The sequence below is a fragment of the Nematolebias whitei genome, chromosome 9 (genome assembly GCF_014905685.2).
Source record: "Nematolebias whitei isolate Nwh7 chromosome 9, NemWhi1, whole genome shotgun sequence".
In the NCBI taxonomy this organism is placed as follows: Eukaryota; Metazoa; Chordata; class Actinopteri; order Cyprinodontiformes; family Rivulidae; genus Nematolebias; species Nematolebias whitei.
The window spans coordinates 26,236,125-26,251,234 of record NC_056506.1 but is presented as its reverse complement, the minus strand read 5'-3'; the positions used below and the strand labels follow the sequence as shown (position 1 = coordinate 26,251,234).

Genomic DNA, 15,110 nt, shown 5'->3' with positions numbered 1-15,110 from the left:
TTCAGCTGTAAAGTCTGTAAGTGGGAGTAAGTACACGATTGAACAAAGGTACTTCCTGAGTTAGTAAGACACATTTCATTTTCTGTCTGACAAAGTTTTTGAGTACATGTACAGCAATTTTCTTTTATTAAACACTTCAAACTCATTTAAATTCAAACACCTGAACTATTTTTCACACGTTGAACACATTTTCAACTTATAGCTTATTGATATCAAAATGTAAAACAGGCACACACATAAAAATAGGCTTGAAAAAAAAAAAGATTTTATCACCTCTATTACTTAGCTTTTGCCTTAGTGAGATATTAACACACTTAAGAGGATGTGCTAATGTAGATAACCATTGCTGTCTGTACACTTTCATTTTCGCTTGAAAGAACTGTTTTTTTGGTGTCACTTACAAAAAGTCCCCACAATTTTCAACAAGTCTACATCGCTGGGAAATCCTTTCCTTTACAGTTCCAGTCACATTAGCTGCTCTTGCCAAGTCATTTGTGGACCAAGACAAATAGCTCGTTTTTTTAAATACAATTCAGTTCTGAATAATCTCTCACACTTTAAAAAAAAATTTAAGTCTCAAAGAGGGGCTTGTGTTGTAATAAGAATCCCCAAAGTATTCTCAAGCTCTTGATGAAGGTGCAAGCATTTAGAAAGGGTGGTTTAGGTTGAGTGTGGTCGCCCTCGGTCAAACACAAGCACAACGCAGCGTCTCTCAGGTATAGTCCAGCGATAGACAGCTTTACAGTACAGTCCTGCTTCGAACAGCATTTATAGCAGATTTTCTTTACATCCTCATTGAGTCTGATGTAGAGTCCACTAACGTCCTGTAAATGTCCGACTTTAGGAAGCGAGGGTATGAGTCCTTCTCCATTAACCCATAGACGAGCTTTTGGGCATCATCAAAACAAACCGCAGAAGGAACCTTTATGTTTGTCTGGATCAGCTCCCTGGTCTTGTGATCTATGTTGATCTGAAACCAAAGAAATTATAATGGAAACTACAGCAGCCACAGTGGTGTCATTTTTCCGTTTTAAAAAAAAAAGATACATTTAGTTTGTAAAAAAAAAAAAAATAAAAATAAAAAGCTCTGTATGTACCTCTCTAGGAGCCTCAGCTTGAATGTAGAGTTTGAAGATCTTTTTGGCTCTGGATGACATTCTGAAGGAACTCCTGATCTTCTTATAATCTTCACAAACCACCCAAAACTCAAGGTTTTCATCACTGAACTCTGACTTCAGGAAAGCCTGAAATATTTTCATCCCACCTAAACACATAGGGGAAATTAAATACGAATTAACTAATGTTTGGAAAGACATACTGACTGAATATAGAGTTTGGAAGGAGTTATTTGTCGACTTACACTTTGAAGATAAAAGTCTTTCTAGTGACTGTGACCACTGAGCCATCTCTTCCAAACAAAGTCTACAAAATAGGAGAGCATTGTTATTATCATTTGAACTGAGCAACATGAATGTTCAATTAAAAGTAGACTTTTCTGAACTTACCCCTCTGTGTTCGTTGCCTGTAGTAATTTAGCTTGCAGCCGAGACTTTAAGTTTCCTGTCCTGGTTAACAGAACAAAACACAAACCAACAAGACTTACATAGTGTACAAAATGGACATCAACAGTACTTAAACTGTGTTAACTTCATTAAAAAGTACCTGCATCTTCCAGTCTTCTTGTCATCAGTTTCCATATTAAAAAGCGGCAGTTCCAACGATGGTAATGAAACTAGACTTGGCATGGCAATAATGTTTTGTACATGTATGATTTACGTTGGGCTACTCGTAGAGGTGATCGACTGCGTCTGTCTCGTCAACACTCGCAGCAACACTATATATGTAGGGAAGAAGTCTGAAATCAGTAGGGTGAGTAACGTCACATCAGCAGTCTGAACTAACCACAAGTCAAAGAGGAAGTTGTGAATGACGCAAGCGTTTGAGCAAATGTGCAGCATGGAGCTACAGTTGTCTGATTGTACTGTACTCTAACTTGTGTTGCTTGGTTTAGAGCCTGAAGATGCAAATTGGCAGGTGGAAAGTTCAGCAGCATAGGCAAATGCTTTAGCATCTGTTCTACTGAGAGCCAGTAACCACTGTTTCAGGTTTTAGATACATGTTGTGAGCTAGATACTCAGACTATTTAAGTACTCTCATTTGCACTCAAATTTTAATAAAACATTTTAAGTCCTGTTTTGACTTGTACGGTTAATGATTGCTGTTCATATTTTAGTTTGAAGTGGAAAACACTCATAAAAACACTGAAACAGAAATGAGAGTAGAAGCAAAGAAACCATCCATCCATTATCTTTACCCGCTTCTTCCTTTTCAGGTTACAGGAGTCACTGGTGCCCATGTTCAGCAGTCACTGTTTAAGAGGCAGGGGACACAATGAACAGGTCTCCAGTCCATCACAGGGACACATGGAGACAAACGAGACAAACAACCCTTCACTCTCTCACTCACATCTCAAGACAATTTAGAGTTACCAATCAGTCTAACAGTTTGGTCTGTGGGAGGAAACCGGAGTGCCTGAAGAAAACCCACACATGCACGGAGAGAACATGCAAACTTCACCCAGAAAGGCCCTCAGCCGGGATTTGAACCGGCGACCTTCTCGCTGAGAGGCAACAGCTCTACCAACTGCACCACCGTGCTGCCAAGAAACTGAACTCACTTAATTTAAAAAGTCAGTAACTTTGCATTCTCTAATGTGACATTGAGCTTCTAGTTGCTACATTTTAAACAAAGTGCAGCAGAAAATAAACATTAGATTTTTGTGCATTACTATAGTGGGTTGCAAAATTAATCGCACCAGAGGAATTATTTTAGTCTTTAAACCTGGTGTTTATATACAGTTTATTAGTCAACAATTTTGACAATAATATAAAGTGTTCATACCTTCTTACAAAATACGGTTCCAGCGTTGCCTCTTTTTCAACCTTTTCTTTCTCATTTCCATTATTGTTTCTAATATTTTCAACTTTTACAATATATTCAGTCTTCAGGATTCTCTTCTTTCTGTTTATGTCTTAGTTTCCATTCTTCAGCTTCTTTGCACTTTTGAATCTGTGCTAGCGGGGGCAAACAGGAAGCATGGGGGTGAACAGGGAGGTAGAAATCCAACAAAGGTCATTCATGGGAACTAAACCAAGGCATTGTGGTTATGTGGTATAATTGCTAGACCACCAAGACACCTCAGTGTTTCCAGTTTAGACTAAACTGAAGCTTGTGAATGCACAGACTGTGATCTCTTCTCTATGTCACATACATAAATGAAGAAATCTCTGGCTTTGATAAAATGCCATGAAGGGGTTTAAATTTGATAATCAGACCCATCATTTAACACAATGGCTTAGAAAAGGCAGTATCCCTGTTATCTCTCTGTTGTTGATCTGTTCCACCGTAGACGCCTTTCACAGTAAAAGTCCTTCATTATGGTAACAAAGTCTCCGTCTGATTTACTTTTCAGTTGTTTGTTATTTTCATGAATTTGGCATCAAATTGTAGTGATTCATTTTATAACCAAAGCTTGGTTGCAGCTTTGGGCGTCAGAGAGTCAGAGCTTCATTATTTGTCATTCGCACCACATGTGGTACATGTGGTGGAACGAAATTGTGTACACAGGGTCCCAGTTACATCCAACAAAATATTAAAATGCAAAAAAAAAAAAACAGCAATAAGATCAAAGATATGAACTACGAAAAACGTTACCTAAAAATATGCTAAGCACTAAGTACAAAAACAATACACCGAACAGCAGCATGAGCATGAGTCTGTGTGAGCAGAATGAACACAGCAACATGAAACAGATCAGCAGCAACATGAAACAGATCAGCAGCAACATGAAACAGATCAGCAGCAACATGATGTGATATTTTTATTCTGGTTAGAGATTCATGGATCTAACAGCCTCAGGGTAGAAGCTGTTCCTCAGTCTAGTGGTTCTACACTTAATGCTCTTCAACCTCCTTCCTGAGGAGAGTGGGGCAAAAAGTGTGTGTGCTGGGTGAGTGGTGTCCTTCATGATGCAGGTGGCCCTCTTCCTGCATCTGGAGGTGTAGATGTCTGTGATGGGGGAGGCTGATTCTTTGAAATGGTGAAATAATTTAAAAGGTATGGTGTAATGTAACCTTTCATTTGAACATTTCTCTGGACTTCACAAACGTTGATAAAATTCTAGTGAAATATAATGAACATTTTTTCCCCCTCTAAATTTATGCACACCACCTGTAGTTCCTCTGTTATTATTTGGTTCAGTTCCAGTGACGTGAGCATTGTAACTGCTTAAACATTTTATTGTTTTGCTGCGATGAGTTCTGTTTGTGTGTGTGTGCGTGCGCGACTGTGTTAACTTTGTGTTTAATTTCCACTGAGTTGCAATTCATGGGCTTGTATCAACTTCAGCAACTCCCCTGTTGTTGTGTTCTTGTTGGTTTCAGAAATGTTTGTGAAAAAAGTGAAACAATGTGAAAAACAAATTGTATGTTTTTTTTTAGCTGATTTCAGTGGCAGTTTTTGAAAATCCTTACAGATACACTTTAGACATCTTCTTTTGCATTACAGTGATACTAATCTTTTTTTTAAATACTACTTTTGCTTAAACTGATGGACAATTTAAGGGAGACAGTGGGAAACCCTCAGGGCCTTCAGAGAAGGCCCAATAATTTAGCACATATGAAACTTTACATTTAAATTTTGATTTAAGATTTATTTTTTAATGAAACACATATTTCAGTGTACTTTTCCTTTTCTTTTTTTAACTGAATTCTCTTAGTTTTGTAAATTACTGAGATTTTGAGCAATAAACCATTTTACTTCATGAAAATATCAATCAACCTTTATTTATAAAGGTAAATCCCATTGAGCCTCGAGGACTCATTTACAAGAGAGACCTGGTTTCAACAAAGAAAGATGACAACAATGGACAACAGCAACAACACTAAACAATTATAAAAACTCATACTACAGTTTTTTTTTTTTTTTTTTTTTTTTTTTTTAACAAATAGGATGGCTAAAAGGACAAGGTAACAAAACAAAAAACAGCTAGATTCCAAGACAAACGTAGAAAACTAAAAACAGGAACATGTCTGCATTGGACCCTGCCAGGAGTCCAACAGATTCTTAAAGACACTTAGAGAGGTCAAGGTCGAGAGCTTCAAATCTTTTTGTAAGATATTCCAGGAAACAGGAGCGGAGTAGGAGAAGGCCCTTTTGCCTAGTTCAGTTTAGTTATCTAATTAGATTATTTTACAGAAACATGTTTGAAGGAGCTGAAGTTAGGACTTCACTGTCAGGAGAGAAGGCACAGCTCAGTCAGAGGCTCTCCAGGATGAGTTTGTTTATTAACTAACAGGAAAAGTAACTAATCACAGTGTTGATGTAGAGAGGACAGGACATACACAAATGGAGCTACGCCTTCAAGATGACCCTCGTCTTGTCCTGCTGTATTGTTAGTTCTTCGTATTTAAAGCAGTTATGGCAGACATGAACATGCAGTTGTCTTGTTAGTGTTGCTTTTTCAAAGCTGTCCACACTCTGGACTCTAATGATTCGTCTCCCTCATCTTCCATGCTGACAGATGGTCTATTGCACGACAGCATAGAGCCGCCTGCTGTAGCTGCCTAGAAAATAAACAATATTAAATACGATGTTTATTTGAGTAAAACTGCTTGTTGACAAGAGCTAATGCAATTAATTACAACGTTAAGACTCACCAGACTGTACCTGACTGTCATGGCCACAATTCATCATTCTACCACAGAACTACTTGCCTACAGAGTCATTTTGATTTTATATTATTATTATAAAAATGATCAAACCAGAACAAACCTAAGCATGGAGGGGCTCTTTACAGACAGTTTATCTCTTAACATGACTGTGGTGTTGACTCTGACTTTTCTTCCTCATCTTTCCCCTCCTCATCCTCTTGTAGATGCTGCTGGTTTGATCCACAGAGTGCTGCCTCCCCGACTGCCTGCTGTAGCTCTCTTCTTTTTTCTTTCCTCTGCCTTTCTTTTCTTGGCATTTTGCTGCAAATAAGCTAAATCAATGTTCAGCTGTGCATGATGATTTAGGGTTAATAGCGCTGGACGAGATTTTCTTCACAGACGAGATGAAACAGATGCAAATGAAGTTAGAACTTGGGCATCTGAGATCTATGAGACAAATCCATTATTGATTGTTACCTGCTGGTTAACCGTCGCCACCAGGGCACTGCTGGGCTGCGGAGGAGAGGAGAGGCGAAGAGTGCTGCTCCAGCTCTGTGTCCAACTGTCCGTCTTACGTGTTTCACATTCATGGTGAGAGTGGCACGGGCATGTGTGTGTGGTGAGGAGAGGGTGTGAGGGCAAAATTATTTTGTGTATTTTGGGTCATTGGTAATGTATGTTTTTTTATTTTTTTATCCCGAAATGCCACTATAGAACATACAGTAAACTGTACACTGTGAAAAAGCATTCAGACATCACTCTACTTTATCTATACAGAGACTAATCAATGCTCTATCACGTTCATACACCAATGGGACACACATCAGAGGCAATGAGGGGTTCAGTCTTGCCCAGGGACACTTCAGCATGTGACTGCTGGTGGAACCGAACCCCCAACTCTTACATTGGAGGACGACTGCTCTAACCACTCAGCCTCAGGGTCCATGGGTCCTCTCAGAAAATTTTGAATAACAGAGATGACATTTCTTGCATTTTGGTTTATTTTAACTGGTTGCCATACATCAACATTTACCTACATTTGTAAACTCAATAAAATTATTATTTTGGAGAGGAACAACAGGTTGTGTGTGAATGAGCAGCTCCGATTCTGTCAGGTGTCCTAAACCCCCCCCCCCCCCCCCCGCCCACACACACACACTTCGTGGTTCTGAGCTGAACTCTTCTCCGCTCCTGCTCCAATCTTGTGGCACCGTTTGAAGCACCTGAAGGCTTCAGTTCTCTGTTGTCCAACTAAGGCCATCCATCCATCCATCCATTTTTTCTTAAAGTAAATTGGTCTGTCTCTTTGACAGTTTCATCGCTGCTGTTATTTTGACAAATTAGCACCGTTGTTTTGAAATGTGACGTATAATGTGAACTTCACATCGAACATTTCTATCTTTGTATTTTTAATTAATTTTTTACAGTAAGCTTTTTTTATTTATTATGACTGAAATGTAACATTTCAGACATCTGCTGATGTGCGCACACTAGAGCTGTCTGGGGACGTTTCTGTGTATAACGTGCACTGTACGCACAGGGAATTTATGTATTCAGTTAAATAAATGATCGTTTCTGTTTCGGGGGTCTGACAGGAGGAGGCGGGTGTTTTCCAGTGCGTGGACCCGCTGAGGAGGGACAATATTTGGAGAGGAGGAGAAGTGAAGGACTGCGCAGAATCTCTGTGCATAAGATCTCCTGATGCATGCTCAATAATCCAGGTAGAAAAATTAACTTTTTTAGATCTGTGTGTAAGACGTCTGTCCCTCCATCCTCATGCTGTTTAATACATCATATCATATTATACTATATTAATATTGTTTAGTGTATATCTTACATTTTTGTATACTGTTTCTTTTTATACTTGATATTTTCCCATTTTTTGGTGTAACTGGGACCATGTGTACACAGTTTCATTCCACCTCATGTACCACATGTGATGCAAATGACAATAAAGTCACATGAAACCTTGATGTTTCCTAGAATACACTGCAGCCTTAAGGAGATTAAAAATATTAAAAAAATAAAATGTAGCGTATATAAATACAAGTGATGTATGTTATATACATGATATAAAAAAAATAAATGAAATTGTTTGTCTGAAACAGATCCAGAAACATCTGCCCACCAGGTTTTCCTCTGAATCAGTTGACTGTAGTGAAGCTACAACGCATACTTGCACAGCTCCAAGCTCAGTGTGATGACGTACAGTGCATGAGGTGAATAAAATGAAACGCTTGAGAAAACACTCATGTTGTTCTTGATGTAAACGCCTACTTTGTCTCACTCTAGATATTTGTTCGTCTGACAGGAAATGCTGTGTGTCAGAATGCAGATGTTGATGACTTGCAGTGGTGACATTAGCTGTTATCACATTTTCTTTTTCGGCTACAAAACCTGTCACTTCCTCTGCGAACTGTTGTCACCAGATATCATCTAGAAGAGGTTGTATAGCTTCTTTTCATCTTCTCATAAAATATTTTGGCACATTCTTTGGCAACACATTAGTATACATTTTTAACATTACTATGCATTAAATTGTATTAAATACTTATTAAAGGCAAGTTTGTTGTTCTTTTTTCTGAGTTTTCTTTACTGTCACCAACAAACTTAACCACCCTCCCACAAAGACGAGTGCACCCAGAGCCATCAAAACTAGAGGAAGTTGTGGTTCAATGTCTGCACGACCCAGAAAGCAGCGTCTGTCAAACACATTAATCATCCATCCGTCCATCCGTCCGTCCATCCATCCATCCATCCATCCATCCATCCATCCATCCATCCATCCATCCATCCATCCATCCATCCATCCATCCATCCATCCATCCATCCATCCATCCATCCATCCATCCATCCATTATCTTTACCCTCTTCTTCCTTTTCGGGTCACAGGGTAATTGATACCCATGTCCAGAAATCACTGTGCAAGAGGCGGGGGACACCCTGGACAGGTCTCAGTCCATCACAGGGACACATAGAGACAAATGAGACAAACAACCGTTCACTCTCTCACTCACACTTAGGGACAATTTACCAGTCAGCCTAACATGCATGTTTTTGGTCTGTGGGAGGAAACTGGAGTACCTGGAGAAAACCCACTCATGCAAAGAGAGAGAACATGCAAACTCCACCCAGAAAGGCCCCCGGACCGGGGTAACCTGCTCGCTGAGAGGCAGCAGCTCTACCATCTGCGCCACCGTGCTGCCCCACATGAAGCATCTCTTAAAATAAAGCCAATGTTCATTCATTGCCACCTACGTGCACTTACCAAAATGTGTGTGTGTGTGTGTGTGTTGGGGGGGGGGGGGGGGGGACCATGGTTTGCTTATTTCTACTTTCCAAACATACAAAAACACCACAAGAAATATGATGGATTAGCATTTTATTATTTAGAATACAATATTGTACAATTAACACAAGCTGTGCAGAAATTTATATTTCCTATGGGGAATTTAAATTATTTTTTTGTTAGTTCTTTTTGTCTGATAATAATGATGAGCATGTTGTGCTCTTGTATTTGCATGCTTTTTGCATGTACTATTACATCAGCTTGTAAAAGTCATTATGTCCCAATGAGAAATAAACAAAAACAAGTCTATCACTTACAACTAAGTACAAATCGTGGGAGGAAAAAAACCCTTCAGATTTCAGAAGAAATGCTGAAGCATGTCGATGCAGCCACTGCCTAATTCCAGCACCCATTAACTTTCTTCTCTGTAGCCCTGCTGTAATCTGAGACGTTGGTAATAACCTGATATGACAAATCATCCATGTATTGATGCACAAAAAGTGGAAGAGTTAAGAAGAGCATTCACTTCCAGTTTTGAATAGAGACTTCAGAGCTCAGATGCAATGGGAGTAAATAGATGTGTGCAGGCTTCACTCTAGTGGGAATTGAGAGAAATCAATAGAAGTGAGCGGCACACTGGGATAAAACAAAAAGAGTGTAAACCATATAAAAAGTAAAACGAATGTGAGGGTAAGTTGAGTTTGTTTGAACAAAACGTATAGGCCTCTGTAATTAATGTCAAGGGAATTTAGGTAAAGGTCACGGATGTTATCACTAACTAATATTAATTTAATGTTGAATCGTGTGTGCGAGGTCAAGAGAGTCTTTTGTCTACTCAGAGAGGAGCCTGCAGGTGCACGAAGGCGCACATGCTAAACTCCAAGGCCTTCCCTGAGTCTGTGAACTGGAAAGCCGAGGTCGTCTTGACCTCGCCTCAGTCTGGTAAGCGTGTATTTAAGCATTTCCTGCCTCTGGGTCTGGCGCAGATTCTCACTGATGAGGCTCAACGCGTGTAACTTTTGTACATCTGTGACAGCTTCCTCTTGACCGTCTACCCTTGCAAGTAAAGATCGATTAAAAAAATCTTCTCGTGTCCTCAGAGTGGCTTATTTGAGCAAGCATATGATGAAAGGATATTTATTTTATCTAACAATTAACATTCAGTTTTATGTTTTCTGTTAGATACTTTTCCACAGTGAGTGACAGTGTTAGTCCTCCATCATCCCACCCTTTAGCTTTTTTGGCATTCCAGGCAAATGTAACTGAGACAAAGTTGATTCATGCACATCTTTATTACATACATTCTATGTACAGACTTAAACTGCAGCACAGCTGCTGCACAAAGTTAAGGAAATGTAGAACAACCTCCCTTCCATCCCTAGTTATACCTTAGTTTTTAGGACTCTGTTGCCACCTGTTGTTTAAATCACTAACAACCATAAGATAACATAAGTGATTTGCATTACATTCACAAAGATCACACTTTAATGAATATATTTACTTTTTAAAATTTAAATTACAATTCAGGCTGGCAAGTAAACTTGGGATAGAGACCAAAACTAGGGATTGTTTTTTTTTTTTTTTTTGCACATTCAAAGTTAAAAATTTGCTCAACAAATTACCTACTCTGCATAATCAATTAATGTCGCTATAATACTTTACAATTAATAAATGGATGTTTGGTATTCTAAGCCTTCTGAGTTAAACTACAGGAAATTAAAAAATAATCAAGGAAGATTTATCTGCACAATCTTTTTGTCTTAACATATTTGAAGTAATAAATTATTTTTAGCTGGAACTACTGAATCACACAGGCTGAGGAACAACTACATCAGCTACAGCTAGAGATCTGGATGGCGTAAACCTGTTATCCACACTGCATCAAAGAGCGCTACGGCAGATCAGAGCTGAACAGAAGATTTCATGAGCCGCCGTCTGAGAGGCTGTCGGTTTTAATACAGTCACCTTGAACTGGCTTTCCTCAGAAGTCCCTGATAGATGTCAGATTTGAGGAAGCGTGGGTAGCAGTCCCTGGCCATCAGGCTGTAGACGAGCTTCTGCGCCGTATCAAAGGACGTCAGGGTTGGCTGGGAGATGTTCTTTGTAATGTTTTCTCTGGTTGAACAGTCTATGTTGATCTGGAATCAAACAACATGGCCCAGGGCAACTTTTAACTAGCACTTTTCATCTCATTCAATCTGAAAGGAATAAAATCAAATGGGACAAGATCCTTACACTGTCCTTTTCGTATATTTACCTGCCTGGGGGCTTCTGTTTGGACGAACTCTGAGTAGATCCTGTTGGCAGATGAGATCATCTCTGGAACTGTTTTGATTTTCTTGTACTCCTCACAGGCAAGCCAAAATAATATGTTTTCCTCACTGTACTCAGACTTCAGGAACTCCCGTAAAGCTATTTGTCCAGCTGGATATCAGAGGATGACAATAAGTTTGGAGTTTGTACATGTAATCTAGTAACGTTAGACCGTGTGCAATCAGATTTCACCTTTACTACTGAGGACTTTATCCACCGACTCACTCCAGGACTCAACATCCTCCAGTGGATCCTTGGGAAAGCAACACAATCTACCCTTGAAAAGAGCATTTAGATCTATCACTAGCCCAGTTATCAATGAACTCAACATCCACCAACAACACTCTGCCAGGCCTGCTCAGCAGTTCACTCCCAGAGTATAAATTTTATGGTAACCCTAGAAAGAAGTCACTTTGTCACAAGTGAACACAGTGTAAAAGGAGACTTACAGTGAGTGAAAAACTCCTGGGTGATTTCCACATGGCTGCTGCGTGTTGCTGAAAATTGTAAAGCACCAATAATCAAATATGCAGTAACTCACTTTATCGCCATCTCCTAGTCCTCTACGATGGGAGACAGAGATAAGATCCTGCCAGGCTGAAGCTGGGGTTGTGACCGTTTGGGAATGAGGGATTCAAGTGACTGAGAAAATCTAAATGCCCCCCCACCACCAACAACACCCCACCCAGCGTGAATGGAATATATGGAAATGTGCATGCAAAGTGTTGTTGGGAGAGCCGGGGCATCCTACCATGTCTCGATCGGTACAAAGAAAAGAGAGCTCAGCTGTGATTTAAGATGATCTCACCTGCTGGCCACAACCCTGGTTATCACTTAAGGAATATGTGCTTTAATTCATGAGCCATCACAAAGTTATTCATAAATGAAACAGAGGCCATGTATTTTTAAAGATCTTACACTTGACAGCCGTACTGCCGAATTAGAAAGACAAGAGCTAAATGAGTGAAATCAGGCACAAAGAAAGAGTTGTTGGAGCTCCACGAATTCAGTGTAAGAAGATAATTTATTACAGCAATGACTTGTGATCAGGAAGCTCTGGGTAAAGATCCTGACCATACGCAAATATCGTAAACAAATCGACTATTAAGAAAAAGACTCATCCTGCTGTTTGCATCTCAGGAGCGTTACTTGGGCGACAAAGACCTGAACAAGCACTGAGTGACTAACAATGCGTACGGCTTCGACAAATGACAGGAGAGTTGAACAACACGAGGATTATTTTCAACTGACTGAAAGTCTTTGGGCGTAAACCTGTGAAAGGTTTTGACTAGGAGCAGTAGCACATAGTACGGCCATATTGAAAGTTGCTATCTTATACCATTGTATAGCTTTTGCTAGAATACATATGTTCATAATTCAAAATAATAGTTTAAAAAAAATGGGCTGTCAAAATGATATCAGTAGTTAGGACTTTATTAGCTGGAACATTAGCCACAAAGCATAGAGTCTGAAGAGGTCTTCATCCAGGTTATGTTTATTTCTAACCAAACAAAGACCTGCTTTTATATTGTTTTTTTAGTATTTTGAAAACTTTAAGCTTAACTATAATCTATGAAGCTTAACTCAAAAGTTACAAACCCCTTTCTCAAAAAGGACATCCAAGCATAAAAGAATGCTACATTAGTTAGCAAATGTAATGTACAACAGCTACATTAGAACTCTACACTATTTCACACCAGCTGTTTTGTTTGTTGTTGTTTTCTCAACTCAACAACATTCATGTTGCTACATAAATGTATATGAGTGATAACGGTCTGATGGGAATTGAGGAAACTTTAGGACTGACTAGATGCAAGGGTTTGAATATTTCTGTAAGGATGCCACAGCATAAACAATGGAGCACCGTCATTTGGATGCTAGTTTTCTGTTTCTTTCACAAATTTTGATTCTGAAGCTTAAAAAAAAAAAAAAAAATCAGTGAGTCTTGGCAGCAATACATCATATGATGTAGATGAGTTTGATTAAAAAACATATGTTGCATGTTAAGTTATTCTTCATGCTACATCAGATATTTTTCATGTATTTTTCTTAGAGCACCCCCAAAACAGCAGAAACATTGAACGTGGCATTCTTAGAAGGAATGCATATCACTTGTCATCTTTCACGTCAAAGTTTTAAACAAAGATGTTGTCGGTCTGTCAGCCACACCACCATAATGTTCATTATCTATGAAACTGGCTTCCTTGTTTGGAGCCTTTCTGGGTGGAGTTTGCATGTTCTCTCCGTGCATGCGTGGGTTTTCTCCGGGTACTCCGGTTTCCTCCCACAGACCAAAAACATGCATGTTAGTCTGATCGGTGACTCTAACTTGTCCCTAGGTGTGAGTGAGAGAGTGAATGGTTGTTTGTCTCTGTCTTTATGTGTCCCTGTGATGGACTGGAGACCTGTCCAACATCGTCCCCACTTCTCACACAGAGACTGCTGGAGATAGGCAACAGTGACCTCTGCCACTGAGAAATAAGAAGCAAATAAAGTTAATAAATGGATGGATGGACAATACTTGATGAAGCCATGGCTACAACTGAAATAAATGTTGTTCCCAATTGTGATGTGTTGGTGTGCAGACCCACACTTACACAATGTACACGACGTACCAATTAAACCGTGAGCCAATATGTTGCAGAGCAGCAGCATGTGGTTTTGGACTGATGGAAAATAAACTTGAGAGCGCATCTCATGGATGATGGATGGATGGAAATTATTCTGTAAGGTCAGACTTATTCATCCTTGTATATTTTTTCTAATTTAACTTTTGTACACTGTGACTCAGGCAAAATCAGGGTGCAACCTGTTTCATATTCAGATGTTTTATGTTTCCTATGTTGTTTTTCTTTCAGCTGCTCACTTCTACAGGGGTCACCACAGCAAGTGAACTCCCATGAAAGATTTGGTTATTTCTTTCACTGGAAACCCTTGATGATGCAATGTGGGCTTGAATTCACAGCCTCAGGATTACAACCGTAGACCGAGCTACCACAACACCCTGCCTTAACATACAATGCTGTGTATATACACCCAAACTGATCAAATACATGTTTTATTAGTGGAATATTTTTTTATTTTTCCACAGGCACTAAACTCTCATCATTAAATTTATTTTATTTTAATTTTTAATGCATTTATCTGTTTACATCAAAACTGTCAGTCAGAAAGATTCTCGCCTCTGCTCAATTTAGATACACAAACAACAACCTTCACACAATCACTGGTCTTGATTGGGGCTTGAAATGCCATATTTGATCTGGTTGCCCAGCAGTGAGGATGTAACAATCTGTGGAATAGTTATAGTTTTAGTAATAACACTTTGTCATCCCTTCTGTAGTTTTATGGTGTAGAAAGCATATAAAGATCAAAGGCATAGCATTCCTTGAATGAATATATTGGTCTGGTTTCACAGACAAGACAAGGATAGTCCCAGACTAAAATGCAGTTTACACTGGTTTCACTCTGTCCCTGGCACAGCCTTATCTTAAAATCATCACAAATTTAAGTTTCAGGGTTCTTTGTTGTCATTCACATCACATGTGGTACATGAGGTGGAACCAAATTGTGTACTTAAGGTCCCAGTTACACCCAAAATAGCAAAAATATAAAGTATAAAAAGAAACAATACAAGGATCTAAGATATACACTAAAGAATAATAATGTAATATAATACGATGTATTAAACAGCAGTCTGAACATGAGTCTGTTGTGAGCAGATGGGTATGAATACAGCAGATTAAAGACAAGAAATCAGCAGCATGGATAATCAGCAGCACATATAAAGTGTCATT

At 39.2% G+C, this 15,110-nt stretch overlaps 2 protein-coding genes across 2 annotated transcripts; both read right to left on the bottom strand.

The window, feature by feature from the left end:
• Positions 1-784: 784 nt before the first annotated feature.
• LOC119414509 (regulator of G-protein signaling 21-like) lies at positions 785-1,807 on the bottom strand. The gene is made up of 5 exons (XM_037681605.1): positions 1,663-1,807; positions 1,506-1,565; positions 1,361-1,422; positions 1,098-1,264; positions 785-970 (listed from the first exon to the last, which is right to left on the bottom strand). The coding sequence occupies exons 1-5, from the start codon at positions 1,743-1,745 to the stop codon at positions 785-787; spliced, it is 558 nt and encodes a 185-aa protein (XP_037537533.1). The 5' UTR covers positions 1,746-1,807.
• A 9,154-nt stretch (positions 1,808-10,961) lies between these two features.
• LOC119414508 (regulator of G-protein signaling 21-like) lies at positions 10,962-11,795 on the bottom strand. The gene is made up of 4 exons (XM_037681603.1): positions 11,763-11,795; positions 11,506-11,590; positions 11,258-11,424; positions 10,962-11,138 (listed from the first exon to the last, which is right to left on the bottom strand). Exons 1-4 carry the CDS (start codon positions 11,793-11,795, stop codon positions 10,962-10,964), a joined length of 462 nt encoding a protein of 153 aa, XP_037537531.1.
• Between the last annotated feature and the right edge of the window lie 3,315 nt (positions 11,796-15,110).